A 16,679-nucleotide genomic window follows, 5' to 3' on the forward strand; every position below is an offset into this window, starting at 1 on the left:
GTTTCGACACGCTCACTGGTCCTTCCACGTTAAAGTCGTACACACACACAACCTTGTAGTTATTTTAGTGTATTTTAGTTTTTAGGTTTTTTTTTTTAAGTAAGACTGACTTATCCTTTTTTTGCATTTAAACCTAAAATGCTATAAAAACTGTCACTGGACAGAAAAAACAGAAGCGAGTAAGATGCTGATTCATTAAAGTGCAATAGTATCAGATGACCTCTACGTTTGCCATCAATGACGGTAATTTGCAGTGGAATTTCTAATAACATAGATATCCTCTCTGATTCATTGAAATGATTAGACTACAGGTAATAACCCACAAGATACATGAGGAGGCCTACAGACACAAATAGCACCTGGGGTTGGATGACGGCTATAAGATCCCTCTTAATGAATAAGAGACATTTCTAATGAGGACATTTTATTTGTTTTGAGGATTTCTGTAGAAAAATGTTTTAGTCACTGTATCGGCGTTGGGAGTGTCCAGTTTTCAACTTAACACAATAATATGCAAAAGGCATCAAGGCTAAATAAAAAGGTAGAATAACAAAGACTTGTCTTTCACAAAGAACACAGCAGACGGATTCAGATGGTGCAGCAGCGTTATACGTGTGCGTCCGCAAATCTCTGGAATGCTAATGATTATCTAAACACAGCACAGTTCATTCTGCATTAGTTCGGTGGTGAACGTAGCCCTATAATGTGCTAATGCTGTCACGAGTGCATTATCATTCCACTCTGAGGTGGCTATGTGCTAATGTTAGCAGACAGGCTTGAGGTTAAGTGTGGCCAGGGGCCCCTTAGAGAGGTGCCAAGAGAGAGCTGGTGGCCCCATAAGCCCCGGCCGAACAGAGCTCTCTTAGCCCCTTTGCGCAACACAGCTATCCATTGTGCTGGGCTGAAAAAGCACATTAGCCGCTGAGAAAAGGGCTTTCCCTCTGAAACCCCCTTGGACAACAAGCAAAGCTCTGCTTGATAATTCAATCACTCTCCGAGCGGCACAGGCCAGAGCTACTCAACCTCTCGGAACCTTTCCTCAGCTCTCTCCTTTCCTTCCTTCCTTCATCTCCTTCCATTAGGTAACTGCCCTATATTTTACAGATGCTGTCATTGCTACCCCCCTTATCAAAGGACAATAGAGGAATGATGCCTGTGAGAGGGAGTCATTGACATTTGAATGTATGCGGCAGTGTGAATTATGGCTGTATGCAATGGGTGCTGCAAAAAGGGCATAAGGAGGTAGAGAGATGTGTGTGTGTGTGTGTGTGGGGGGGGGGGGGGGGGATAAAAGGAAGGAGAGGGGGGTCAGTGCGAGAGTGGGTTGAAGGAAAGGATAGGAAAGCCGTAGAGAAGGAGAGAGAGAGAGAGAGATAAAAAAAGGGGGAGTTCTTATCGCTTTACCCTTGTCTTGACTTCCTTGCGGGGCCTTTGAAGAGCGCAGAAATAAAGATACTTGCGCTGGCACATCAGAGAGAGATTTAGATTATGCCAGTGTTTACCCAACTGAGTGCTGCATGGCTGCTGGCGACAGTCTGCTGGTTTTGAAGCTGTTATGGCCCAACTACAGCTTAAAGCGCTCACTGCTCCAAACACCCATGCTGCAGAGGAGGGTTTTCTCTCTGCGCTCGTGTGTCAGCTTGTGTGTGTGTGTGTGTGTGTGTGTATCTCCACGCATGTGTGCATGTATGTGCCAGTTGCTGTGAATGTTTATGAGAGATAGCATGTGTCCTTGTATCCCTAATAGTGTGCGGCGCAATCTGCCTTTCTTTGTGTGTAAGTGTGTGTGTTTGTGTGTATCACACTGAAAATGGAGCCATCCATCGGATTATGGGTAGACAGCTCTTTAATAGGAGGGCCCTGTATTTGCATAAGCAGCCATGGAAGGGGAAAAAAAAAACCATATAGAAAGAAAGACAGAATGAGAGTGCAAGACACAGAGAAAGAAAGAAAGAAAGAAAGAAAGAAAGAAAGAAAGACAGAAAGAGAGAGAGAGATGGAAAGAAAAGGGGGGGCGGGGGAGTGGACCACACTTGCCAAGCCACTCGGGGATAAATCCTGTGGTTAGGATCTTGTATTCTGGGCAGAGATTTGGCCCCGGGTCCCCTCAAAGCAAATGGAAAATAACAGGCTGCGAGTAAATAGGTGGCAGGGTAATGATAGCTCTGTCAAGTCCTAAGGTGGAGAAAGGGGAGGGTGGGAAGAAAGGAGGAAAACAGAGAACGAGAGAGAGAAAGAAGAGTGGGGAGTGAGGGGCTGCAGGTACGACCAAACAAGGATGAGTGCGGAGGAGACGGATCGAGGAGGAAACGAGGACAAATGCCCACAGAGAGAGCAGTGGAGGTGGGAGGGAAGAAGAGTGGAGTTGCAGAAATGAGGCGAGAGAACAAGAGAAGCTCAGAAGCCAAAAACGAAGGGAGTGAAGAGGGACAGATGTAAGGGAAGGCCAGAGGGCTGGTGGGAGAGGGTGATGGGTTTTCATGTGGGATCCCCTTTTTGGCTAAGCTTGCTAGTGTTTTGGCACATGATGCTGGCACGGGACACAGGTGTTGCCAAAGCCTGTGTGTGCATCTGTGTGTGTGTGTGTGTGTGTGTGTGTGTGTCTGTGTGCGCCTGGGGCTCCCACTCCTGTCGCATCTGCACAGAAAGCTTGCATCTCCATCTCCCTGGTTCTCTGTCTCTCACATAATATTCTTGTTTTCCTGTTTGAATCAGGTTTTTCCAAAGCCTGTCACCACCTCCCTCCTCCTCCTCCTCCTCTTCTTCCGCCAGGCTCGAGCAATGCTCCTCCTGTCCTAACGAACAACACCCAACTACACACTTTATCCACAATAAAAATCACCAAGAATCGCCACTCCCAATCAGAAAATTCCCTAACAGAAGCGCACGCACACACACACACACACACACACACACACACACACACACACACACACACACACACACACACACACATACAAACTCTATCTACTGCATAGTGACACTGGTGTATGTGGCCAGTCTGGAGTCAGTCAGATAAGAAGCGTTTAATCATTGTACCATTAGTATTGATTATGGCAGCACCGGGTTGTAGTCTAGTCTAATCTAGTCTGGTTTAGCATTTATAGCAGGTTATTAGCATCTATGTCATTTTTTCAATATCTGCACATGATGGAGTGAGATATCCTGCCTCAGCTTAGTGTCTCCTGATCCCGCACCGACTTCACATGTGCGCTTTTTGTACCAAGTTAGGGAGTAAGGGTGGGGAGTTTCGGGGGGGTGGATGGTCACGTAGCTCATCAGACGTTCATGCCGATGCCAGGAGTTTGCATAGATGCAGCCCTTTAATTAAAGTTGATGTTTACATTGATCCAAACTATGATCTTTCACTAATTTAAGTGTAGTAGCCTTGTGAAAAAAAACCCCCGAGCATTGAAAGGATTCTGGGTTTTTGAGATACAAGATGAGCCAATATTGACATTTTTGTATGACAATATGGTTGCCTTCCTATATGGCCACTTGTCAGCATTTAAAAGATATTGTTCACCCATGTTTCGGAGCGATGTTCTCTTCAAATGCAAACTCTTGGATTTCGGAATATATTCACTTCTTTGCCTAAATGCAGTTATGTCCTGCTGTCAGAGGTTGCAGTTAAAGAGATACAAGTGCCTAAAAAAGACTGTGCAGTCCCTCAATGTACAAACATCTCTTATTTATAATAGCAATTATCACAATAATCAGTTCTCAAAATGTTCTGGTGTATAAATATCTTCTGAAAGCACCATCAGACTTCCTCATCGTGTTTAATAATAGAACTTTTAAGTCAGAAAAAGCTCATGGTAAAAGGAAATAGATGTAGGTGTTGTTAGAGAAACAGGAACACAATTATTTAGAGGAGAAAGTTGTCGCCTTCGTGTAACTGCAGTTTTTCTTCAGATTTGCTACAGCAAAAGAAAAATGCAACGAACCTGTTGAAATCCACTTATTTGTAATCTGATTCAACACGAAGGATAAAAGCCTTCGACTGCTTGTGATGTGGCAATGATCTCAAAGTGGCATCGGAGACAATTACTTCTTTGAAAATTTAAGAATAGGAGAGCCCTTGTGCTCATTTTTCAGCCTCCCAGAGCTCTGCAGTTAATTAACAAGGTCGTTAAGCTGGGGTGAATGAGTGCTACGCTGCCATGCTAGACGTGTATTACACGCCATGTTTAATAAGCCCGCGTCCTCGCCATCAGAGTATCGGCACCCCTCAAATGACTTTCCAATAATGACAACCAGCTCCCCAGTGGTACCGTGTCTGTGTGTGCGTACGAGTGTGTCCTTCTGAAGTGGCTAAATGGCTGGTACCTGGTAGCCTGATGGAAAAAGCGCTTTAGTCAATAGAGTGTGTGTTTACATCGCATCCACACACACTTTGGATTGCTGCCAAAGGGGAGCACGTCGCAAGTGTTCCTCATGTCATTATCCTTATCCCCACCACAGAAGCCTGTGTTTGTGTGTGTGTGTGTGTCTTTTTGCCACCCATGGAGTGTACTGACATGCCCCCTTGATTCCTGCAGACCACCGGGGCAGAGAGCAACCACCTGTCTGTCCAGTAACCAGCACACACACACACACACACCCTCACAAACACACACTTTGCCCAACATTACCATATCCATATTTACTCATGGTCGGTGCATTCCACCACGGGCTGCTTAATGGGATAGGTGACACACAAACACACACACACACACAACCACACACAACCACACGTGCACACACACACACGCACACAAGCTTCCTTGAGGTCTGAAAATATCCTTTCATATTTCTCCTGCTGACCCTAAAGTACATTCATAAATGCCATTTTACCCCCTTAATAAGTCAAAGGAGATGGTGCTCATGAGTGTTAGCCGCACAAGGGAACACTCCCGTACCAAGCAATTACTGCTGAAACAAGAGCGCTCTGTGGGGAAAAGCCAATTAGTCCACCATGGCAGCAGGTAGTAAGCTGGCTCCATTCATTATGATCCCTCATAACACCATGCTAATGTAATAGCACTGTATTAAGAGAGAGACAGCGCGGGGCTTTAATGATAATAACGGGATCAATAGTTGGGGTGTTACTGATAGTTCCATATCCGCACAGGCATGTGGCGTCAGGGACTTAAACAAAATCACTAATGAAAGTTGTGCACGTGCATGTGTGAGTGCGCACGTAACGAGCGCAAATGGATGTGGATATCTGACTGACTGTGTTCGATACAGCGGCGTGCGTGTTTTGTGGGCGTGTGAGTGTGATCAATCCACGGTGATAATATTCAGTTAGCTAATAAAGCTGCAGGCAATAAATGTAATATCAATATCTGCAACTGATCTGCTCTGGAGCGTAACCTAACCTGATGATTTTCAGATAATGTGATGTGAAGACATAACCCAGGAGGCTGTAGCTGCGGAGACAAAGAGAGAGTGTTGGAGGCTGAGATTAACCCTTCTGCTCTGCTTGGTCCAAATAATTGGTCTACTGTGGTTTGCTGAAGGAAGCCGAGGTAGAGGAGCTGGACAACTCTGAGAACGGGGTGGAGGAAGACGAGTGTGAACAGAGGAAAAAGAGCAGAAAGAAAAGAAGACAGAAAAAGTGCTTTGATGGCAAAGCATTCAAACAAAAGGCCTGTTTACTCAACAAAACTGCCAATAAAACCCTTTACATCTGCACTTTATACCTGCAGCACATGATTAGACTGCACTCGCATGGAGCAAAACTACATAAATACAGGTGTTCATATAGTCACACAGCACAGACACACTGAGGATTGGAATAGGTGGTCAGAGTGGACATGCAACACCTCTCCAATCCACAAGTAAAGGAAATAATTCAAATCCATCATATCAAAAATGCTGGTACCCATATCCAAATCATGTCAACCGGCCATTTACAAAATGTATATGTAAACTGTTAACTTTTTTATAAATTTTAATAAAGATTTGATTCACAATTTCACTGTTGCTAAGAATTTATTTTATAAATTCCGCGCTTCTTGTACAAACATGACAAGGTCGTGATAAGAAGGACAAAACTATATTTCTGGACAATAGCAGGGAAAATCAACAACCACAAGGTCAAGCTACATTATTCACTCTGCACAAACACAGAGACAAGTCCGCACAACAATGGAGTCATGCGGTTTTAGCCGATACTGGAAGCTCCGCAACACTGAAATCCATCAAGGCCGGTGCTCAGCGTTCTTCAATCTGACATTCTGTGAGCTCCGAACGGACTCTCTCTCCCCCGTCCCTCAGCTCTCACTCTCTGTCCTTCTCTCTTTCGTCACCGCTCAGCATTGAATGGGGTTGGGAAGGGCTTAGCTAAAGTGTGCGAGTGTGTGAAAATGTGAGAGAAAAGAAGAAGAAGAAGAAGAAGAAGAAAAAAAGAGGTGTTTGAGCTAGATGGAGGGAGAGAGAAATGATCTGCCAGAGAAGTGGACAGGAGGAGGAAGAGAGAGAGGGGTGAAGGTGGAGTGTTTGTGTGTCACAGTGTGCGTAAGTGTTTGGAAGGAGACACGTGTGGTTCTATTGCTGCGTGTGTGTGTGTGCGCGTGTGTGTGCGTGTGTGTGTGAGCATGTGTGAGTTATGTTTGCAGTTATCTACATGAGAGGAGGAGCAGGAGTGAGAGAAAGTGAGCCAGCATGAAGGGCAAAGATTGTGTTTATGTTTAAGAGTGTGTGCATGTGTGTGTGTGTGTGTGTGTGTGTGTGTGTGTGTGTGTGTGCATGTGTGTGTGTGTGTATACTCGTGCTCGTCAGGAAGCTGTGGTGTCCCTGGCGCTCCAGTGTTTACAGACAGGAAATGTTTGTCCAGGCAAAAGGGAAGGAACCATGCCGCCCTGCATGGCAAACACTGGGAGAGTGGACACACACACATACACACACACACACACACACACACACACAGATACACAGAAACACACACGCATTTGCGGCAGTGTAAAAAGAGGAATCTGACAGGAACTCCAGTCTTTGTGAGTGAGGTGGGGTATCTGGTATTGGGGAAGTGGGAGTGACTGGGCTGGGCACTAACTGTTCTTCACTTCCCTCCACATTGGCTGCCAACGCAAACTCCAGCAGATAGAAAGTCAATACACTGACCCCCGCTAAACCTGTGAGGGCTGTGAGAGCGAGGCAGCGGTCCGCCTGGCCTGTACACACCAATGCACACAAACTGTTGTACATCTGCACCACCGACTGTATTCCTTTAGTTCATATTTCTCCTGCTGCCACCGCCGTTTAATTGATTATCTGCCTGTTTGTCGGTGTTACTCAGTATGCTGTGCGATGCAGGGATTGCGCGAGTAGAAGAATTTCAAAGCCCTTTTGGGATTCTGCATGCAACTATTCAGCTTCCTACTTCCACTCCACTACGTTTTAAAATGCAATATTTGAAGTAATACTCCACTATGTTTGTCATCTATGATTACAACTTACTTTGCAGATTAATTTTACAATCTGGACACGGTGCAAACATCGAGTCCTTAAAGTCTTACTTTCTTTAATAAATGTGCAGCGCAGTGCAGTGAGGTAATTTTAACCCGTTTCCAGTACAAATAGACATGCTTCAAGGATCTTTGTGTCAAATTCAGATTCAGTGTGTGACTTGGTGAAAGCTGTGAGATTCAGGGGTTTTTCTTTCATGGTATGAAAACTCATCTCGAGAAAATTCTTGACACAAGAAACTTGTCTAACAGAGAAAAAAAAGACCTTAATTACTGCGTCAGATGGAGATTCTTCTACAATATATATACATATACAATATACTCTTACTGCGAAATATGATGCATTATTACAGAATAAACAATACATCAGCATTTAGTTACAATTAGCTCGACCTGCTACAACATTAAAATAATGCTTATAGGGTATTGCATCAATAATAGTAATGCAATGATATATTATATGTAATAATATATATTAATATTACAGTGTGAAAAGGGCCATTCGGCTTATTAAGTACTACTTAATACTTGCAGAGATTTTGGTGCTGCAGCTTTTACCTGAGTCAAAGATCTGAACACTTCCTCCACCACTGTTCAGGCTTAAACAAAGTTTCTTGTGTATAAATAATAGACTACAGAGCAGCTTCTCTCTGCTTTTGAAAAGTGCTTTTCTGCTAGTTTGACTTAAATAAGAAACTTTGCGAGTCAGTTCTGAAGCTTTTGATTGATAGTATAAAGGAGGCGTACCATCAAGGTTGGCTACAATGATAGCATTTGTGAGATTATTTTAGCAACACATGCCAAATTTGTGCTCCCCAAATAAGCAATGCTCCTTTCTGGCTGTCCTGCCTCATTTTCTTGTGATCTACACTGACGTTTCCGTGTGTGTGTGTGTGTGTGTGTGTGTGTGTGTGTGTATTAGTTGATGTGTGTGGGCTTGTAAATTAAGGACAGCGCTGGAGGCGATGTGGGTGTGTGTGTGAGAGAGAGAGAGAGGGAGAGTGTGTGCTGCTCTCTGTTTACCAACACACACGTCTTTCACGTAGGAATGATCTAAACAGGATGAGATGAACGTTTCCTTTTACAAGCAGAATCACAAGAAACAGCATATGTGCACACACACACAGAGTGGGGGAGCTGTGCAGGAAACAGTGAGCCACAGTCTTGTGAGGAAACCAGGACACTCACAAAAGGAAAGTAAATCTTCTCCCCACCACCTGTCACTCAAAAACCAGCATGCATGATAGTTACAGCGTGGCACAGGTACAGAACACTTCAAAGCTTAACATCAACCAGCAAAAAGGGTGTAGCAGAGTGTACTTACTGGCTGGTGAAGGGGTGCTGTACCCACTGATGGGCAGTCCTGGCAGGGCTGGAGGCGACAGGCTCCCCAACATGTGGGGGAAGAAGTAGGAGTAGGTGGGCATGGGGAAGCCGTTGAGGTGGGGGCCTGGCACCGGGTTGCCCTTCCCAGCCATGATGGCTCAGTCCACCCTCCAGTCACAAACAGACCTCACTGAAAATACCACCTCAACAAGATCGAACAGAGCCACAGAGGAGTCAGTGTGGATTACCGTACTGATTTAATCCCCCATAGGGACGCGGGATGAGTAGATATTCCAAAAGGCTGCCAGGCGAAGTTTGTAAAAAATCTCCTTACGGCTTGGAAACTGGTCCTTAAGATGGCTGCTGTAGATGTCACCAAGACAAATATCCTGCTGGTTTAGTGAATGTGTGTGTTGAGGTTTGAGTTACTAAGGACACAAAGATAAAAAGAGACACGGGGTAGAAGTATAAAAGGGGGCTGTGGAGTGTTTTAGCCTTCCTTTCTCCGGTATTGTGAAACAAGCTGAAAGGCCTTATTTGCGAGAGGCGTTGGGGAGGCTGTAAGGTAGCACAGCCATTCCTTATCTTGAAGATGAAGAGGGAGAAAGAGACAGAAGGCAAGTTGAGTCAAGAACAGGTGACTTTGATGACTGCAGTCAGGAGTGGTGATAGTGGTGATAGGGGTACTAGTGGTTGCAAAGCTTCCACAGGAGCGCAGATTTACTCTTCCACTGCAGAGTGCTCCTAGGGAATGCGCAGATCACATGATGCCAAAACAAAGCTCCTCTCCTTAGACGGGCCTCCTCTTTGCAGTCGCACAGCCTCTGCCTATGGGAAAAAAAAAGAGAGAGAGAGAGCGAGAGAGAGAGAAAGAAAGAGAGAGATCATTTAGTGCTTCAGTGACAAGGTAAAGAGATCGTTTCCCTTTGTACTTAAGTGGTTGAGCAAAACAGTTCTTTTCTTTTGACACTAATTAATGGTAATGTCTCATCTGAAATGTTACAAAAACACCCCATCCGCCTTAATTATCTAATGGAGTGTTAAAACTGTGAAGAGAGCAGTGGGTGTGTGATGTCTCCTCGCAGCTTTGTGTGCTCATACGTGCGCTCATTAACAGTAACAGACTACAAACACTTTGGGAGTTGAGCCAAAATATAAATGGAGAGACCAACACAAAAGAAAACTTTGCTAATTACACCAGTTGCAGAAGCCAGAGGTGAGACGCAAAGTGCCGTTCTGGGACCACTAGAGATTTCTGCTGCAGAGTTTACTTCAAAATTAAGACTAAGACGTGTACAAACAGACCTGTAATCACCACAGAAAGCATGACCTCACATGAGGGCACTGACAACTATACACCCAGAGAGCACATGCAAGAGTAAGAGAGAAACTATTTCATTAAAACAGCTTGTCATAACACAAGCATAGCTTATATTTGACTGTAATGACCCTTCAGTGAGTCAGTGGATGTAATGCACAGCAGTAAAGCTAAGAAGAATTGCAACACACACACAAATACACTCAGACCTCACTGAATAAGCAGGAGGAATGTGTCTTTGCATGAGCAGTGTTGCTGCTCAGGAATGTGGCACTCTAACATGAATCACACCAGGACATCATGGATGAACTCCTGTAAAGAGAGAGAGGTCAAGTCAGACATGTTTGTGTGCCTGTTCCCACTTGTATGATGTAGATAAAGCATGAGGATATGACAAGTTAGAGGGACGCACTGGCGGCGGCATTGTGCATATAGGTGACAAATTAAAGGAAAAACCAACATTAAGCGTCTCCGGAAAGTGTTTGGCAAAGACAAGCCAGCAAAAGAAAAAGCTTCATTTACCTCGTACACAGTCTCTGAAACTCTACTGGAGAGATAAACACCGTCTCTTACAAAACATATTCCCTCATCTGATGCTTTAATAATGTGGTCCAAAATCTCCTAATGGTGTTCAATTGAGGTCAAGATCTGGTGAGTGCCTTTCATTACAGAGCGCTGGAGGATTTCAGGTGTGTTTTCATTTTGTTAATCTATTTATACATTAGAAAGTCTGGCTACTGTTTTCTATTTATTTTAATTAAGTTATTTAATATTTTCCTACACAGGAGAGGCTATTATGTTGGTTATACACAGCGCACTCAGCACCGGAAGTTTCAAAGTGCTTTGTTTACAGACATTCGTCATTTCTAAATAGTACATTTTAATCTTGTTGGATAACGGTTAATGGTCGGTTAATGGTTGGTAAACGAGCATCGGCTATTGTTCAGAAAAATTCATTTTCATACTGGTCAAGCTACTCAGTGACCCATTAAAACATTTATTTTACATTCATCTTGTCTTGTTTATTTGATAGGGCTCCTCCTTACAGGTCCAGAATCACTGTCAAATCTGCTCCCACCATCTTCACTGACTCTATCTGACATGTGATACAATGTTTAGAAACTACAGAAGAAACTCTTGTAGAAAAGCTTTTTTTTTTGATAACCTGTGATAACAGTACAACATTCTTTGGTGTAACCGTCAGAAAACTGTTCTCTGCGATTCCATAGGGGCTCGGTGCGTGACCTGTGCATGTGTGAGCATGTGTGTGTGACTGTATACCTACATGTAAGAAAAGTGAGTAACTACTTACGGGAATAAGTTACCAAACTGCAGTAAGAGTGTGTGCCGGTGGGTGTATGAGCGAGCATACGTGTGATACGTCTCTTAATCAGATGGAGAGCTGATTTTATTGGCTTGGCCCTCTATTAGGCACCGTATTTTTATTGATCTGTCCAAAGTGCTCTGGAGTCACCCTGTCACAGTGAGCTGGTGTGTGTGGTGGTCAGGGGTTGTGGGCTGAAGGGTGCGTTTATATTAGTCCGAAAGCTTTACTAGCATTTTTAAAGCCCATGGGAGTTAGATATAGTTTTATTTGCTTTTAAAGCCGCCACGCACCCCCACCCCCTCCTGACTAGCCACCCATTAAACCGAAAGAGAGGTAAGACTTAAAGGGAACATATAACAATTTCATTTCTGGTTCTATAATACAAAGTAATACACAACCATTACCATTATGAACCTAGGCCTCGATACACTCACACATTGCACACTGGCACGATCATGTAAAATGCATCAGCACTGTCAAAGATACACAGTGAAGTGATGTAAAGCCCTATATATTTTAATGCAACACCCAGAGGCCACAGATGCTGAACTGGGTCTTTCAGTGAGGAACTACAACTCACTGGGACACTGGGAGAACCCACAGGCTGGAAATGGGCCACTTCCTTCAACATTATCATTACTGCATCTAGTGTGGGCACCATAAGAGGCTGTTCTGAATGATAAGCGACAACACATTACCATGCACTTACCCCAGCAGCAACTTTGTTGTGGCGCTGCCAGATCTAATTCTTTTTACTGATGTCACGGCAGACAGAAAGGGATATTGTGGCTCCAGCACAACCAGCTTTTCTTACATGTTGTGAGAGATACAGGCAGATGAGTCGGACCTAGGGGTAAGCAAAGTTTCTACTCACTTTTTGATTTATAATTAGAGACTGAGAAACATCCTTGAACTTGACCGTAGATTATCAAAATGATATCTGTGCTGGAAAGCATCCAAACAAGTGTGACAAAATTAATAATTTAATAAATTAATTAATAATATCTAACTTTTTGTCCCTATTGCGCTGCAGCAGACGCATGTAAAGCATAAAATGAAAATAACCCCAACATGAATCTTTGAATTATTTTCTTATATTTTAAACACTTTAAATATTGATGAGTCCTAATATGAGTTTACTTTAAGTTCAAATTAAATCTTGACATGGAAATATGTCATGAATGAGGCTCAGTGTCTGGAGCTGCGAGCACACAAACATTTTCTGATGCATGTAAACAATGTCTGACTGGCGCAGCTGAGGCATTTCAAACACACACACACACACACACACACACACACACACACACACACCACTGTATGATGAATTAAGGCATAACTTGGGGTCAGTATAATCTGCTGTGAAAACTGCACACGCAACACCAAAGCTGGGTAAAGCTGCTGACATGCACTCCACATCCTCCTTCCTGTCAATGTACACAAACCAATCACAATTGTCACAAACAGCTGCGGGTAAGGCTGAAATCCTTTCACACAAGTGTAAACATGCAACATTTCAAATAACAGATACACACACTTTTAAGTTTGTACATAGATGTGTTTATATGTGCATACGTATATATACAATATATGCACATATAAACACATGGACAGATAGCTATAATTTTCTAGGTCTCCTCATGCACACATCTCTTTTCTCCTGATGCCCTTCACACACACACACACACACTGCATTAACGCAAACACACTAATCTCTCCTCCTTTCCTCTGTCAGGGCGCTCTCGAATCTCAGCTGCATGTGCCTCCCACTGTATGATGTATGTGTTCTATATGATACAGCTGACACACAAGGTCACTGATATGGAGAGGAAAAAAGGGGAGCAGTTGTTTACATAATGCTGTACGGATGCTGGTCGTCATTGTAGTATAGATGTTCCCAAGTACTGACAAGGCCGACGAGGCACGACTCACATAAATGTGCATAAGTACAAACAGTGAAGACGATAAGACACTGGAGGAAAACAGGTGTAACAAACAGGAATGTGAACTTTCTGTGTGCAGGTGTTACATGTGCACGTAAAAAATTCACTCACACACTTGCCTACTGCACAGACAGCTATAAAGCTGAAACATGAACTACTGTAGACTAAAAACAGACATAGATTGAGTATAGACAGCTACAATGATGAGGTGCCTATAGAAGTGCATAGGGACCCTGGGGCCTGGAATTGAGCCATTAATGTACATCTTTTCAAAGAGTTTCTAACAGTTCCTCTGCATCCTTTATAGCTTTATCTGTCTCTTTTACTATTATATGACCAGCCCATATCTGCCAAATACCTTTCAACATACTCAAAGGCACACAGGCAAGGTGCTGTATAGAGGGCAGCTCCTGAGGGGATATATGTGATCACTTACAGTAGGGGGAAAAGTAAACAAACAATCTGGATCACATGGTCTTAACTCTGTGTTTGGCATGTAGCGGGAAGAGAGAAGGAAGGGTCAGAGGTCATGGGGCACAAGAGACTGTAATTGGATGTGACAGCAAATGCTGAATTAATAATCGGAAAAAGCAGCAAATGGCAGCGTGAGGTTGGGGTAGATGAGTGGACAGCACAGTAAACACAGCCACGGGGGATGGCAAATACACCGCATGACATACAGAGACACTCTGGTGTGTACATAAATAGACAGAGGTGCATGTTACATGTTTGAGCGCACACACACACACGCGTCCACGGATGCGTGAACGCGGGGTCCAAAGAGGTCAGTGACAGACAGTAAAACAGACACCAGTTGTTGTCAAGGACTTGAAAAAAAATAGCAGCACAACTATTGAAATGATAATAACCATACACACACACACACACACACACACACACACAGTATGAACACAAGCACACAGCAACATTTATACCAATGATTTATGATGTGGGTGCTACATATCGCTGTGACATGAGCAGCTGGTGGCAACAGCACTACAGCTCAGTGTGTTGCTAATGCTATTGAGTTCAGTGCAACTAGCCACATGGTTATGTTAATGCTACATCTAACATAGGTTTGTTAGCTGCCAGTAGAGCTGTGCCCCAAGTCACGGGCTGCATGCTTCAGAGGAAACTCTGTCTACAAAGGTGCGGCCTCTGCAGAGGTTGTGGACCGTGAAGGCTGACCTACGAAGGATTTCCACTTTGAGTCACTAGCTCTGCTCGCCCTTATCACTGCATCACAAAGCGCCACTCCTGACGCCTAGCAACTTTGACAACACAACATTTTCTTTTTATTGTTACCATTTTTTTAATTGTGGTTTTAAGCCCCTTGGTTTTTAACAGTTTTTTATGGATAGGTTGGGCCGTGAAGGATCCACCTGTCAGAGCCTCCGTTGCCCAGGAAAAGGAGGCTGCATTTGAAGGAGCCCTTGAAATGGGAAAGCTCAGTCCTGCTGCTGGTCTTCAAATGCACTCCCTGAATTGGAACACAGCTTAACAATAGCTTAGCTTCTCACAAAATAGAGCAAATGTTTGTTTTTAAGGAAATGTTATTGTATTGTAACTGCATTATACAATTATAAGTGTAAACCTACACAGTACAGTGAACTGATCATTATGGCAATCTTCAGTCCTTTGTAGTCTTATCTTATAACAGCCCGAGGTAACAAATATTGAAGAATAAACACAGTGTCAAGTCAGTTGCTATCACATTGATAAACAGTATCTGCTACTTTATAAATGCTGTTCCTTTCCTGAACATGTCATTTGAATATGGCCGATGTGTTGCGCCTGCTGTTTCAAATGACATCACAGTATTTCAGCATTTAAGATTGAGACAGATGATTGGATGAGAATTCCTCTGTAATGGCCTAAACATAAAAACCACATGGATTTACACAGAAACCACTTCACAGGGAAGACTACAGGCTGCCAGCCCAGAGTGGATTGTCAGTCCTTAACAGCACAGAGTGAGCGCCGACTGCAGCCTGTATGGCTTTGCAGTGGTAAACATAATGGAGGTCGCTGAAGCACGATGCATTGAAATTTTTATGAGGACAGCAGCGTGGGTGGATATATACGTCAGAAGTGAGATGGGACTTGGGGAGTGAATGAGCATGAGCATGAGTGTGTACATACTGCACATTTTGAGAGCGTGTGCGTGTGTGTGTGTTTGCGTGTGTGTGTGTAGTCTCATGTACAGGGAAGTGCACGTGTCAGACAAACACATGCATACACATCAACAAGTGTCTAAGCGTGTGGGTGGTGTGTGCGGTCACGCATGCAGCCTGTGTGTGTGCTTATTTACGTGTGTCCAAGTCATGCCCTGAACTACATTTGCATGCCATCTTTGATCCCTGAGGGAGTGTCTTACAGTACACAGCATTTACTGTATATTACTTGCACTGATGGGATGGATTTTGCATAAAGAGTAGACCACATGTGCAGCGGAGGGAGGAGGGGGTGGAGGCAGAGTGGGACACTTTGACAAGTCGCTAACACGGAACTTCATCTAATAGAGTTGAATTATTTAGGACAGAAAGGGTCTTGCAAGGTTAGTGAGTCAGAGAAAGTCACTAATAGTTTGCACAACCTTGCCTATTACATTTTACTAAATGACGGTGGAGATGCATTGAAACAGACCAGAACTGGAAGAATTCCCAGGACTAGTTTGCTGGAGTGAGCCGCCTTTAATAAAGTAACTTTAAATCATTTAGAGGAAGTTTTTTATTTTTAGAAAATTCATGTATATGTCATGTAACTGCAATGCCTTGAGTTCAGCACTATTCTGATGCAAAAGGCGCAAAAGTGCAGTGATGCCTTCGTTTGTTGTCATTCTCCACAACATTACAGGCATGTAAACACAGTGACACAATAACTGAGGCAAAGTCACAGAAGTTTGGTGGGTGGATAATTTAATTAGTTCCCCCCAAACCATCGAGCCAAACTGCCACAGCTTTACTGTAATAGCCCTTTTCCGCTGCATGGTGCAGGATCAATTCGACTTTTTTGGTTTTCCATCGGGCAAGCGTTGTGGATTGTATCTGGCACCTGGTCCTTTTTTTGCTATCACCTCCGACGAGGTTCCAAGTGAGCTGAGGCGATGCCCAAAAGGTGACGTGAAAACACTGCAGGCGTCTGATTGGTCAGGGAGAATCGTCACCACTGTGTGATCATAGTGCGACGCACAGCCAAGTGGCTGTATGTCATTATAGCCCGTTATATTTCTGTTAGGGATTTTGCTACACTTTCAGTTTGTGGCAACCTGCTTGAATTGAGGACGTGCAGACGTTTCTCGGTTTGGTATTTCC

General features: G+C 43.8%; 1 protein-coding gene across 6 annotated transcripts in view; it reads right to left on the reverse strand.

Annotated features, from left to right (window-relative positions):
• raraa (retinoic acid receptor, alpha a) overlaps positions 1-16,679 on the reverse strand; it is a 141,966-nt gene that overhangs the window by 68,469 nt on the left and 56,818 nt on the right. For all 6 annotated transcript variants that reach the window (XM_056365309.1, XM_056365308.1, XM_056365305.1 and 3 more), the window contains one exon: positions 8,779-9,608. In XM_056365309.1, coding sequence (XP_056221284.1) covers positions 8,779-8,932 — 154 coding nt within the window. In that variant the 5' untranslated portion in view covers positions 8,933-9,608. The remainder of the gene's footprint in view (positions 1-8,778; positions 9,609-16,679) is intronic.

Source organism: Seriola aureovittata, chromosome 21 (assembly GCF_021018895.1).
Source record: "Seriola aureovittata isolate HTS-2021-v1 ecotype China chromosome 21, ASM2101889v1, whole genome shotgun sequence".
Taxonomy (NCBI): domain Eukaryota; kingdom Metazoa; phylum Chordata; class Actinopteri; order Carangiformes; family Carangidae; genus Seriola; species Seriola aureovittata.